The sequence below is a fragment of the Miniopterus schreibersii genome, assembly GCF_964146895.1.
Source record: "Miniopterus schreibersii genome assembly, chromosome: 4".
NCBI lineage: Eukaryota > Metazoa > Chordata > Mammalia > Chiroptera > Miniopteridae > Miniopterus > Miniopterus schreibersii.
In genome coordinates, this window is record NC_138105.1 from 28,546,159 (window position 1) to 28,558,409 (window position 12,251).

The 12,251-nt window shown below is 46.9% G+C and overlaps 1 protein-coding gene across 2 annotated transcripts; it reads right to left on the reverse strand.

Annotated features, from left to right (window-relative positions):
* Positions 1–407: 407 nt before the first annotated feature.
* On the reverse strand, positions 408–5,187 carry NHP2 (NHP2 ribonucleoprotein). 2 transcript variants are annotated; one of them, XM_081134403.1, is made up of 5 exons: positions 4,680–5,037; positions 4,125–4,362; positions 3,977–4,046; positions 1,431–1,536; positions 408–768 (listed from the first exon to the last, which is right to left on the reverse strand). In XM_081134403.1, the coding sequence occupies exons 2-5, from the start codon at positions 4,282–4,284 to the stop codon at positions 643–645; spliced, it is 462 nt and encodes a 153-aa protein (XP_080990529.1). In that variant the 5' UTR covers positions 4,285–4,362; positions 4,680–5,037; the 3' UTR covers positions 408–642. The 2 variants fall into 2 exon arrangements, with proteins under 2 accessions (XP_080990529.1, XP_080990530.1); XM_081134404.1 differs by lacking the exon at positions 1,431–1,536 and having other exon boundaries at positions 4,680–5,187.
* Positions 5,188–12,251: the final 7,064 nt, after the last annotated feature.

The following is a 12,251-nucleotide window of genomic DNA, read 5'->3' on the forward strand; positions in this document are numbered from 1 at the left end:
AGTGGGAGGTGAAAGCTTGGGGGTAGGCAGCACAGTCTGTTCTCAGCTTGAGTCTAGCACCAGCCCTGGCAGCCAAGCATTTTAGCACTGAACACTCTAAAGTCCTTTAGGTCCCATGGTGAGAAAGGCTGCTTCACTCTTTCCTGCCCACCAACTCCTTGGCCCTACCAGCAGCTGCTGCTTTAAAAAACACCCACAGAGCCCTGGCCAGTGTGGCTCAGTTGTTTGAGCTTCATCCCATGCACCGAAAGGTTCCTGGTTTGATTCTAGGTCAGGGTACATACCCAGGTTGTGGGTTTGATCCCCAGTCAGGGTGCATACAGGACGCAACCAATCGATGTTTCTCTTTCTCCCTTCCTCTCTTTAAAATCAATAAAAACATTAAAAAAACAACACCCACAGACTCATCACATTTTAGTCTTAGCATTTACTTCCTTCATGCTTCATTCCTGGAACTGAGTGCCAGGAAACTCAACAGGAAACAACAATGATGGAGAAGATACTGTTAGAGCTGCCTGGGGAAAATATGTGCCTCAGGCGACTGGGAGATGCTGTGAGTGTGAGCAGCAGGAGGGCAGCCAGCTGGCCCCCTGCCAGCCCAATAGCTTCTGGAGCAGGTGCCCAGGCTGCTGCCCAAGTCCCTCACATGGGTGGGGGCAGAGCTTGCACCTCCTCCAGGCACTCGTCATAAGCTTCCTGGTACTCCTCATGGGGCTTGACCATTATCACACAGGTGGGGCGCTTGGAGCCTGCGGCTGCACCCAGATCCTGCAGAGGAAAAAGAAGGGCTGTTTGGAAAAAGGGCCGCACAACCTGTATGACAAGGAGTCACAAACCGATGACCCACCAGCCCAATCTGGCTCAAAGAAGTGCTATTTGGTCAACAATATATTTTAAAACATTTCGAATTGGTTACTATCATTTAAACTCAGCAAACTTTTAAGTAGTCCAGCAACACTGGGCCTACATTCCCACATTGCAACTGTGAAAGGGCTCCAGCCCAGCAGGGGCCGTCCCCTTAGGCAGGGCGCCTGTGTTCTCCAAGTTCCTGTCATCCCCCATTCCCTGTGCCCCAGACCTAGCTCCTGCTATGTAAGGATAAGGAGCCAGATCCCTAAAACATGCCCTCTGAGCACTGCACCCATTTAACAGGACTAACAAGCGTACAGCATGTTAGTTGACAGAGCACGTCCATATATACCTTGTTTCATTCTCACAGGCGACAGAGGGGATTGCATTTTACAAGAAGGAAATATAAATACTGAGATAACTTACCAGCAGTCCCCCACCTAGGAAGCAGCAGAACCAAGAGTCCACCCAGGCCCATCTTAATTCCAAAGCTCACACTCTACTACGGCCTACTGCCACAGACCCCATCCCAGACCCTCTGCCTTAGTGCTGATCAAGATCAGGGCTCAGGTGCTCCTTACCGTCTTAGAGGGGATATAGACGTAGGGCAAATTCCGGTCCTCACACATAACTGGGAGATGGCAGTATACCTCAATGGGCAACGTGTCTCCTGCCAAAACCATGATCCTGAAATGACAGTCATTTCTAGCTTGTTTATTCCCTCATTTAGTTGAAAGTCAACCTCTGGACTGGGCCTTCGGGGTACGGACACAGATAAGACGGCTCCTGCCCTCAAGGAGTCCAGTAATCAATGTGGGTCACTCAACCTCTTAAAGTGTGCAAATCTGTGTTTGGTGACTGTGTTTCTCTATTTCTTGGCAACAAATACCACCAAGTACGACAAGTGGTATACTGGGACAGATGAGTTACAGGAGGAACCCCAAGGAATAAGAGCTTAGCTCTCTTTGAGGTCAAAAAGGAGTCAGGAGGCCACACTTGAACAGAAAGCTGAATGATGACTGTCAGGAAGCCCATGGGGGGGGGGGCGCGGAAAAAGCATTTAAGGAGGAGAATCAAAATGGCACTGGAGCCAAGCCTCTGTGGCTCAGTGGTTGAGAGTCAACCTATGAACCAGGTTTGATTTTCATTCAGGGCACATGCTTGGGTTGCAGGCTCAATCCCCAGTAGGGGGCGTGCAGGAGGCAGCTGATCAATTACTCTCTCATCATTGATGTTTCTATCTCTCCCTCTCCTTCCTCTCTCTGAAATATAAATATACCCAAGGGCCTTGAGTGCCAGGCTAAGTATGGGCTCAGTCCCAAAAGTGACAGAGAACCAATGAAGGCTTGCTAGAGAATCCTCAGCCAGGGTTCCTAGCTGGCAAAGTGGCAGGGCTCTAGCGAGGGCCTCAGGAGCCTGAAGGCACAGAAGGAAGAATCCGTTCTCCAGGGTGAGATGTAAACACCCAGAAAGAGCTCTTGGTTCAGAGTATAGTGGCACCTCAGTTTTTGAACGTTTCAGAACTCAAACAGTCTTCCAGAACGGATTACATTTGAAAACCAAGGCACCACTGTACTGGGTCCACACTCCTAGTTTTCCTTTTGCTTCCTGGACTCTCCTCCTCTGCAGGCTCCTTTTCTTTGAATAGCTTTTAAATGCTGGTGCTCCTCACAGTCTGGTCCTTGTCTGCTCTCTCAGTATCTTCTTGCTGACCCCATCCATGGCCATGGCATCAAGTCCCATGTATGTGCTGACAACTCCCAAATCTATTCTCTCCAGCTTGGCCCTCTCTCTTCCAAGCTTGTAGCCCATCTGGCCATTTCCCTATTTGACAGTTCTGCTGGGGAGAGGGGTCACGAGTCTAAAAGACACCTCAAAACTTGTCTAAAAGCAAACTCATGATCTTCCCCCACAAACCCAGCCCCCTCCACTATTGATTATCTTAGTTAATGGGCCCTTTGTCCTTTCAACTAGAATCCACACTCTGTCACTCCATGTCCAAAAGTCCTCTCAGATAAAACCATTTTAATTCTTTTATTTATTTATATTTTTATTGATTTCAGAGAGAGGGAAGAGAGAAAGAGAGAAACATCAATGATGAGAGAGTCATTGACCAGCTGCCTCCTGCATGCACCCTGCTGGGGATCGAGCCAGCAACCTGGGCATGTGCCCTGACTGGGAATCAAACTGGGATCTCCTGGACCATAGGTTGATACTCAACCGCTGAGCCAAGCTGCCCCGGCTTAATTTTTTCCATCTCCAACCTAATCAAATCACCCTCACCTCTTCTAGACTACAATAGCCTAGTTCAATGTCCCCATCTACTCTTGAGCCTCTGATCCTTTCCAAAGTTGATGCTTCCTGGCTTTAATCCTCAATGCCCTCCCAAAACTCTGAGTACAAAAACTAAATTTACCGTGGCTTACAAAGCTCCATGAGACTCCCCTCTTCTGCCCTGGGACCTACTTTTTTCTGGCAGAGCCCCTCTCCTCCAAACCATTTCCTTTATCTTCAGATCTCAGCCACCCCCACCTAGGTCAGACTCCCCATTGAGCATCAAACCTCCCCAGCAATTCATCTCTTGAGAACCTACACTTCTGGGGATAAAGCAGGGAGAGGTTTTATCCTATTCTCATAGAGTTTACTGTCTGGCCTAAGTGGGAGATACAAGGAATAAAAATGCAAATGAGTTTCAGATTCTGATAAATGCCAGAAAAGAAAGGTGCAGGGTAATGAAGTCTCTCACTGCATCCTATACTTTTCCTTCATAGTTAGTTAGCATCACAACTTTTAATTTTGCACGTGACTATTTGATTAAAGTAACTGTCTCCCCATAGTACAGTGCCTAAAAAAGAGCAGACACTAAAACAATCGCTAAAAGAAAGAAGCTGGGGTCTATCCTAACTCATTTGGCTTTTTCGATTTGCTTCCCCTGGAATTCATTTACCCCGTAGGATCCCTGACCGCTAGGGTAAGTGAAGTGATGTAGCGGTTAGCCGCACTGAAGGGAATTTACTGACTGCTTATTTCCTAATAGAGTACTTTTACCGAACACCTACTAAATAGTAGAGATACTTTCATTACCGTATAAAATGCAAAATCCAGCGGGGGGCGGGGGGGTTCTTACCCTTTCTCTCCTTTGTTGACAAACTTCTGAACCTCCTTCACCCCGCGCCAAATCTTCTTCTGCTTCACGGCTGCAACGACATAAAAGTCAGTCGTGGGGGCCCTTGTCCAGTCTCCCGCGCCCCCATGGGTCTCCGCGGCCGCCACACCTTTCTTGATGCATTTGTAGAGCTTCCGAGTGAGGCGGCGAGAAGCCAGGGGCTGTGCGATGGGGTTCAGATTCACCAGCAGCTCGTGGTAAGTGCGCTCCCCAGAGCACGCCTCCGCCTGAGCCTCCTGCCCGTCTGGATCTCCCTTTATTTTGGTCATCGCAGCGTCGGTCGTATCGACTCCACAGCAGAAGATCCACGCGGCCGGCGGTGCAGGAATCACTTCCGGATCACAGCTCTGGAGAAACCCAGCGAACACCACAGCCAATTAGGAAACGAGGTCTCGGATTCAGACCAATCGTTGACGCTCAGTTCCATACTTACCAAGGTGGGGGCGGGGTTCTACCGCAGGGGCGGGGCCACCCCTCCACCGGTATCCAAGCCGAGCGGATTAGGGGCGGGATTCCGGCCGCGCAGCCGGGGCTCTAAGGCAACCTGAGGATAAGGACTTAGCCCGGAGGGGGCGGGACGCGGGGCAGGGACTTGGGAAGCGGCGTGGGCTGGGGGATTTTGGCGTCCCAGGGACTCACGGGGGGCGGGAGGAGGAGGCCGTACCTGGGGTGTGAGCAGGCCTGAGGGGCCGGGATCCTTGCAAAAACCTCCGGATCGGCGACTCTGGAGCGAGAATGCGAAGTCGGCCCAGTGAGATTTCCAAATCGCCTCAGAATCTGCCCCCTCAGCTGGACAGTGAGCAGCCTGGGCAGGTCCCGGATCCTGAGCTGGTCCTGGGTGGGGTGTGCCTCAGGTGCCACGGTTCAGGTAAAGCCTCACGCTGCTAACGTTTTCCTTCCTTCTCACACTCTGCTTTCTCTTTCCTGGCAAGCGATGGATGATGCCCCACTCGCTGAGCTCCGGGGTCCGGACCGCCTTTCCCCAGAGAGCCCGTGGCTTGCTTTCTCTTCCGCAGGGATCTGCTCAAATGTTACCCACGGGAGGGGGGTCTCCTAATGTCCATCTCATTACTGTCCCGCCCCCGCCCCCGCCGCTACCTCTCCCCAACCCTTATTCCCCGTAGTTCCCAATGCCGCCTAGCATCACGTACGGGGGACACCATGGAGACAGTGGAGTGAGGAGGAAACCTGCGTGGACTCTGTGGGAACCGCGCTCCGGGGTGGGGTGGGGACAGCTCTGAGTCGGCCCGCAGTTCGCAGTTATTATAGAGGATTAGTGGACAGTGATACCAGGGAGGCAAACAGGTCCAGACTGAAGCGGATCTTAATATCTCCTACTTATTTCTCCCACTGTGTCTTAGAACACTGCATAGAAATTAATTAGATAATTGCTACAACTTAATTGCCTTTGATTATGGGATGGAAGTCCTGCCATTTTTGTGGTGGTAGAACAGGCCTGCCTGTATGTAGAACTTCAGAAGTCTGCAGGTGGCCATGGGATCACAGGTCAGTTAAGCCAACTTAAAAATTTACCTTTTGATATCTGACCTTTTGCAACAGTATGAATGGACCTGGAGATTGTTATGCTAAGTGAAATAAGACAGTCAGAGAAAGACAAATACCATATGATCTCACTTATATGTGGAATCTAATGAACAAAATAAACAGGAACAAACTAGAAACAGAGGCATGGTTACATGGAACAGACAGTCAGCTATCAGAGGGAAAGAGGTTGGGGGACTGGATGAAAGAAAGTGAAGGGAGTAGTCAAAGAACATATATGCATAGCCCATGGACACACATATAACAGTGTGATGATAGCCAAAGGGAAAAGGGGTTGGGAGTAGGTGAAGGTGGGCAAAGGGGGAGAGATGGGGACAGGAAGACACTTTGCTTGGGCAATGGGCATATGATGCAGTGTGCAGATGAGGTTTTATTGAATTGCACACTTGAAACCTGTATAGTTTTGCAAACCAATGTAACCCCATAAATTCACCATCCCCCCAAAAAAATTGACCTTTAAATGTTTTCCCTTTGGAATTTCTTTTTTTCTTTTCTTTTCTTTCTTTCTTTCTTTTTTTTAAATATACCTTTATTGATTTCAGAGAGAGGAAGGGAGAGGGAGAGAAAGACAGAAATATCAATGATGAGAGAGTCATTGATTGGCTGCCTCTTGCATGCCTCCTACTGGAGATGGAGCCCACAACCCAGGCATGTACCCTGACCAGGAATCGAACCACGATCTCCTGGATCATAGGTCAATGCTCAACCACTGAGCCATGCTGGCCAGGCATCCTTTGGGATTTCTTGAGAAAAGACAGCACGTCCTGCCATTTAGGACTGGTGGTTACTGTCAGTTTTGCCTGACTGCTCACTCCAAGCCCTCTCCCCCTTCTTCCTCCTCCTAGGTCCTGTGGTGGCAGTTCTGGCCCTCCCTAGGAAGCTAAGTGCCTCTGAGCACACAGCAGGCAGGGTTCTGCTGCAGGGTGATTTTCTGTTCCTCTTTCTGAGTGGTGTTCTTGTGAACATTTTCAGTATTATAGGACAGATGACAAGTTGTCAGGGTTGCAAAAGGGAGAGGTGCTGCCAGATGTGTGCATGTGGCAGGAGGAAATCTGGCCAGCAGAGAATTTCTCCTTAGGGAAACCCAACTCAAGCAAATGTGTGTAACAACTCATTGAGGCCTCCGTTTTGAAGGCCTCTCAGTTCTGATCTAGAAGTAGGAAGGAGGAATAACGGTTATGTGCCAAGCACATTACATGTGATATCTCATCCAGTGCTCACAGCAAATACCCTCATTATTTCCTGAGGCTTATAAAGGTGAATAGCTCCATCCACCTCACACAAAGCTGGATTTGAACCCAGGTCTGCTAATCTCTAAGCCTGTGCTCTGTTCATACCCTGTGACTTGGGGTTTGACCTTAGCTCAAAGGTCATGAAACATGGCTAGATAGTGAAAGTGTAGGAATCTTGGCTTGGCCAGGTCACAAATGTCAATTTTTTGAGACAATGATGTGCCGAGAACAAATATGTCCATAGTAAACCACACTATGTATTTCTTTTTTTTTTTTAATATATCTTATTGATTTCAGAGAGAGGAAGGGAGGGGGAGAGAGAGAGAGAGAAACATCAGTGATGAGAGAGTTGTCATTGATTGACAGCCCCAACTGGGGATTGAGCCCACAACCCGGGCATGTGCCCTGACTGGGAATCCAACCGTGATCTCCTGGATCCTAGGTTAATGCTCAACCCCTGAGCCACGCCTGGCCGAGCCACGCTATGTATTTCTAACACCAGTCTCATAGATCTGTGCCAGATCCAAGGTGGTTTATGTGATTTTACTGATTTTGTTCAAATGGTTACTCAAGCTTACTTGAAGCATTATAGAGTGGGCAAGAACATAATGGCCAGTGGACAGTAGACTGAGGATCTAAAAATTGGGGAGGCCCGGCCAGGCGTGGCTCAGCGGTTGAGCGTTGACCTAGGATCCAGGCGACCGGGGTTCGATTCCCGGTCAGGGCACATGCCTGGGTTGTGGGCTGCAACCAATCAATGACTCTCATCATTGATGTTTCCATCTCTCTCTCTCCATCTCTTTTCCTTTCTCTGAAATCAATAAAGATATATTAAAAATAAAATAAAATATTTAATAAATAAATAAATAAAATAAAAATTGGGGAGGATGATTTTTTTAAGTTGAGATGTAATTCATATACCATATCATTCACCCATTTAAAATGTACAATTCGGCTAGTGACCCCTTGACCTTACCCTGACCAATCAGTAGAAACCAGGACCCTGAAAGGGCACACCTGGAAAATCTGAAGAATATTCTATTGAGATCTCCCCTAAGACCTCCTCTAAACTTCCAGCCTTTAAAAACCCTCTAAACAAAGGATCCAACGCAGGTGCTCTTCCTACTGGGAGCACACCAGTCCCTTTCCCTCCTCCCTCTTCTTCCCCCACAGGCTGATTATGCATGATACCCCTGAAGACAGGTGAGTGGACAGTATGCCTGGGGAGCTTCCTCTGGCTGCTGGTGGAAGGGGAGACAGAGAGATTTGAACCTCGCACCTGAAGATGGAGGGGGGCACATGCAAGGACCAAAGAGTAGCAACAAGGAGCTGAGAAGGCCCCCTGGCTGACAGGTAACAGGGACCCAGTCCTATAACCAAAAGGAACTGAATCTTGCCAACAACAGGAATGAGCTTGGAAGAGGACTCCAAGTGCCAGGTGAGGTCATGACAGGTAGAAACTTTGATTTTAGCCTTGTAAAGTGCTGAGCAGAGAACCCAGCCCCACCACCCTGGACTTCTGCCCTCAGACCTGTGAGAGAATAAAGCCTCAGTTCTAAGGCACTGAGTGGTTGTATGTTACGAGCGTGCTGATATCTGGATGCATTCACTGAACTGAAAACAAAGGTGGATTGCTGGTCAGGACAGACTGGCAGAGAAAAGGGGTCCAGGAGGACTTGGAGTGGCCGATGTCCAAAGCAGAGGAAGTAGGTGCTGGACAAATGTTGGCCACTGGGGCTGGAACTGCAGGGAGACCTGGGTCCCAGATTTGGGTGAAGATCTGCAGAGGGGCCTTTACCTCCAGACACTGTGCCTATACCAGAATCACTGATTCCATGAGGTGTGATGGGATGGAGAAAGCCGGTGACATTGTCACTGCCCAAGCCCAGCTATACCCCCTGGGGCTGGGGTCTGCCAGTAGCTTGGGTCTCTCTCAAATGTGTGCCCACCAGTGGAGCAGTGAGGAATGAACAGGACTCACCTGTGAGTGCTCTGGCTTGTGAACTTTAAAAAAAAATTATTAAAATTTTTTTATCTTTATTGTTGAAAGTATTACAGACATCCTCTTTTATCCCCCGTTGACCCATTCTTCCCGCCCCCGCGCCCAACTTTTAAAAAAATATAGAATGCTTCACAGATTTACATGCCATCCTTGCTGGGGGGGGGGGACGGGACATGCTAATCTTCTCTGAATCATTCCAATTTTAGTACATGTGCTGCTGAAGAGAGCACTGGGTTGGGAACTTTTTATGATTGCTGTTGATGGCTGGTTTCTTGCTTTGCCTTTGGAATGGTCATGGTCCTTCTCTAGAATGTGAGAACTGGAAGCTTCTTTAGACCCATCTCTTTCCCCTAACAGAGGGAAATGAAGCTTGGAGGGGCAGTGACTTGCCCCCACCACAGAGCAAACCAGGAACCAGGCTCCTCTCCCTCCCTCCCTCCCTCCCTCCCTCCCTCCCTCCCTCCCTCCCTCCCTCCCTCCCTCCCTCCCTCCAGCAGGTGTTCCCCTTCCTAGTCCTGTGCTCCTTCTCCACAGACCCCAATACTGCCAACGAGAGACAGGAACCTGGTGCACGTGCTCAGCTTCTCTCTGTGCCTTCCTTTTTTTACATATGAGAAGCAGGAATCTATTTTTCTCTTTCTCCATGAGGGACAGAGAGAACAGCCAGGCTGGAATAAAGCAAACTGGAAGGTAAACTGAGTTAAGGGTGTTTTGGGCTTCATTGGGAGACCTTGAGTGTCAAAGTACAATTTGTTACTGGTCCAAAGTCTGTGTGCCCAATACTTCAAAAGGCCAAAGCTCAAAACATCAGAGTACGGCCCAGCCAGGCGTGGCTCAGCAGTTGAGTATTGGCCTAGGATCCAGGAGATTGCGGTTTGATTCCCGGTCAGGGCACATGCCTGGGTTGCAGGCTCAATCCCCAGTAGGGGGTGTGCAGGAGGCAGCCGATCAATGACTCTCATCATTGATGTTTCTCTCTCTCTCCCTCTCCCTTCCTCTCTCTGAAATCAATAAAGATATATTTAAAAAAACAAACAAATAAACAAAAAACACATCAGAGTATGGAGTAAGGAAAGGTTTTTTGATTGAGAAGGTGCCAACTGAGAACTGGAAGACCTAGTGATAGCTTAAATCCAACTGTGTATTTAAGAAAGTATAGAGTTTGGGCTTCTTTTATGTCAAGGGAAGGGGAAATAGGTGGGACAAGAGGTGATTGACCACCATAGACATCTGGGAGCCAGCAAGGGTTCAAGGAAGACTGTGCTAGTTGCTGTGAGTCTGGTCATGAGGTTCCTATAAATCTATGATAAATAATACATACTTCCCTTATCTCCTCAAGCAGAATTCCTCTAGTGATTAGTATGTCTTTATGTAAGACTAAGCAGAAGCTATTAGCCTGAAGGCCATGGGAACAAAACAGGCTTGAACAAGATGGCGTCAGAGACTGAGCATTTCACTCGGTAACAACTTGATTTAGATCAGGGATTGGCAAACATTTTCTGTCAAGGGCCAGATAGTAAATATTCTAGGCTGTGGGCTATATAATCTATGTCTCAACTATTCAATTCTGCTGTATAGCATGAAAGCAGCCATGGACAATATATAAACAAATGGATGTGGCAGTGTGTCGATAAAATTTTATTTATAAAAACATGCAGCAGGCTGGATTTGGCCCATGGGCAGTAACTTACAGTAGTTAAGTTGATTTGGATGCTGGTGGTGGTGGTGGCGGCTTCCCCTATTGTCATCAATACCATTATTTGGAGCTTAATTGTGAAAAGTCTTGCTGGCAACATAGAGCCCTTAAGAGATTTTTTGAAAAGTAGTAATATGATTGTTTTCCATTAAAAAAAAATTTGAATAAGTAATATATTGGCATGGTTCAAAATTATACCAAAAAGCTATACAGTGAAGTGTCCCTCCCATCCCTGTTTCAGCTACCCATTTTTCTAACCAATGAGGCCCATTTCCTATATTGCCTTCCATAGGCAGTCTATATCTATATATATATACAAATGCTATCTCCCCCTCCCCCTTTATAGAAATGGTAGCATACTATGTACAGCATTCTGCACCTTGCTGTTTTCTGTGGGAGACTATTCCTTTACAAGTTTGGTGTTTTCATTCACATAGTATTAACAAATTAATTTATCAAATGTCTAGGGAGGTTTGACATCTTCATGAACACAATAGGACTTTCCATTTGCTCACATCTTTTGTGTGCTCAGGTATTTCATATTTTCTTTGTCTTTATCTTGAATATTTCTTTCTTTCTCTATTTTTCATTCTCAACGGAGGATATTTTTTCCATTGCTTTTTTTTTCAGAGAGAGTGGAAGGGAGAGAGAGAGAGAAACATTGATGTGAGGGGGACACATCCGGGCCAGTCATCAAGCTTGCAAGCGGTGCCCTTGGCTGGAATCGAACCCACAACCCTTCAGTCCATGGGTTGATGCTCTAACCACTGAACCAAACTGGCTAAGGCTTGAATATTTCTTGTTGAGTGTATTCCTATGTGTTTAGGTCCTTTCTCCTATCTTCTGATTATTGTTGGCATGTACAAAAGCTACCTACCTTACTGAATTCTCTTATAGTTTAGAATAGTGTTTGGTTAATTCTCTTTGGGTTTTTCATGTATATAATCATATTATCTACAAATGACGATTTTTACCTACTCTTTCCCCAGTTTTATACCTCTAGTTTCTTTCTCTTGTCCATTTGCATTGGTGGTACCTCCAGAAAAGGTTAAAAAATAGAAGGAAGAAGGTGACCCTGTATTGTTTATTACTTTAATGAAAGTGTTTCTGGAAGATGACATTTGGGTTGTTTTTATAAATGTTCATATTATTCTGTTTAGTCAAGAATGTTTATGAAGGCCCTGGCCAGGTAGCTCAGTTGGTTAGAGCATCGTCCAGATATGCCAAGGTTGGGGGTTTGATGCCTGGTCAGGGCACATACAAGAATAAACCAATGAATGCATAAATAAGTGGAACAACAAATCAATGTCTCTCTCTTTCTCTCTCTCTCTCCCTTCCTTTCTTTCTAGAATAAAGAACTGATATATATGTTGAAATTTACCAAATGTCCTGTTAGTGTACATTGACAAGACTGTTTTCTCTCTCTCTCTCTCTCTCTCTCTCTCTCTCTCTCTCTCTCTCTCTCTCTCTCGTTACCTATTAATACTGTGCATTATATTAACAGAGTTTCTAATATTAAACCATCCTTGCTTTTCTGGAATAAGCCTTGCTTGGTTATGATTTAAAATTATTACTAATGTGCAGTTGGATGGTGTTTGCTTATACTTGAGGCAGGATAGTAAGGAGCTAGGGGAATTCCTTGACAAAGTGGAATAAGGGGAACTGAAACAAAATAATTAAACAAGGCCAAACAATTTGAGCAATTTACAGCCAGCTAATGAATCACAGGGTTTTATCTTTCCT

What these genes read in the sequence shown, in the direction of transcription:
- NHP2 (XM_081134403.1), bottom strand. Translation starts at nt 4,284, where the DNA reads ATGACCAAAATAAAGGGAGATCCAGACGGGCAGGAGGCTCAGGCGGAG. An exon ending in GTCAACAAAGGAGAGAAAGG is followed by an intron (nt 1,537 to 3,976) that starts GTAAGAACCCCC and finishes CTGTCATTTCAG; the next exon opens with GATCATGGTTTTGGCAGGAG. An exon ending in TCTATATCCCCTCTAAGACG is followed by an intron (nt 769 to 1,430) that starts GTAAGGAGCACC and finishes TTTCCTCTGCAG; the next exon opens with GATCTGGGTGCAGCCGCAGG.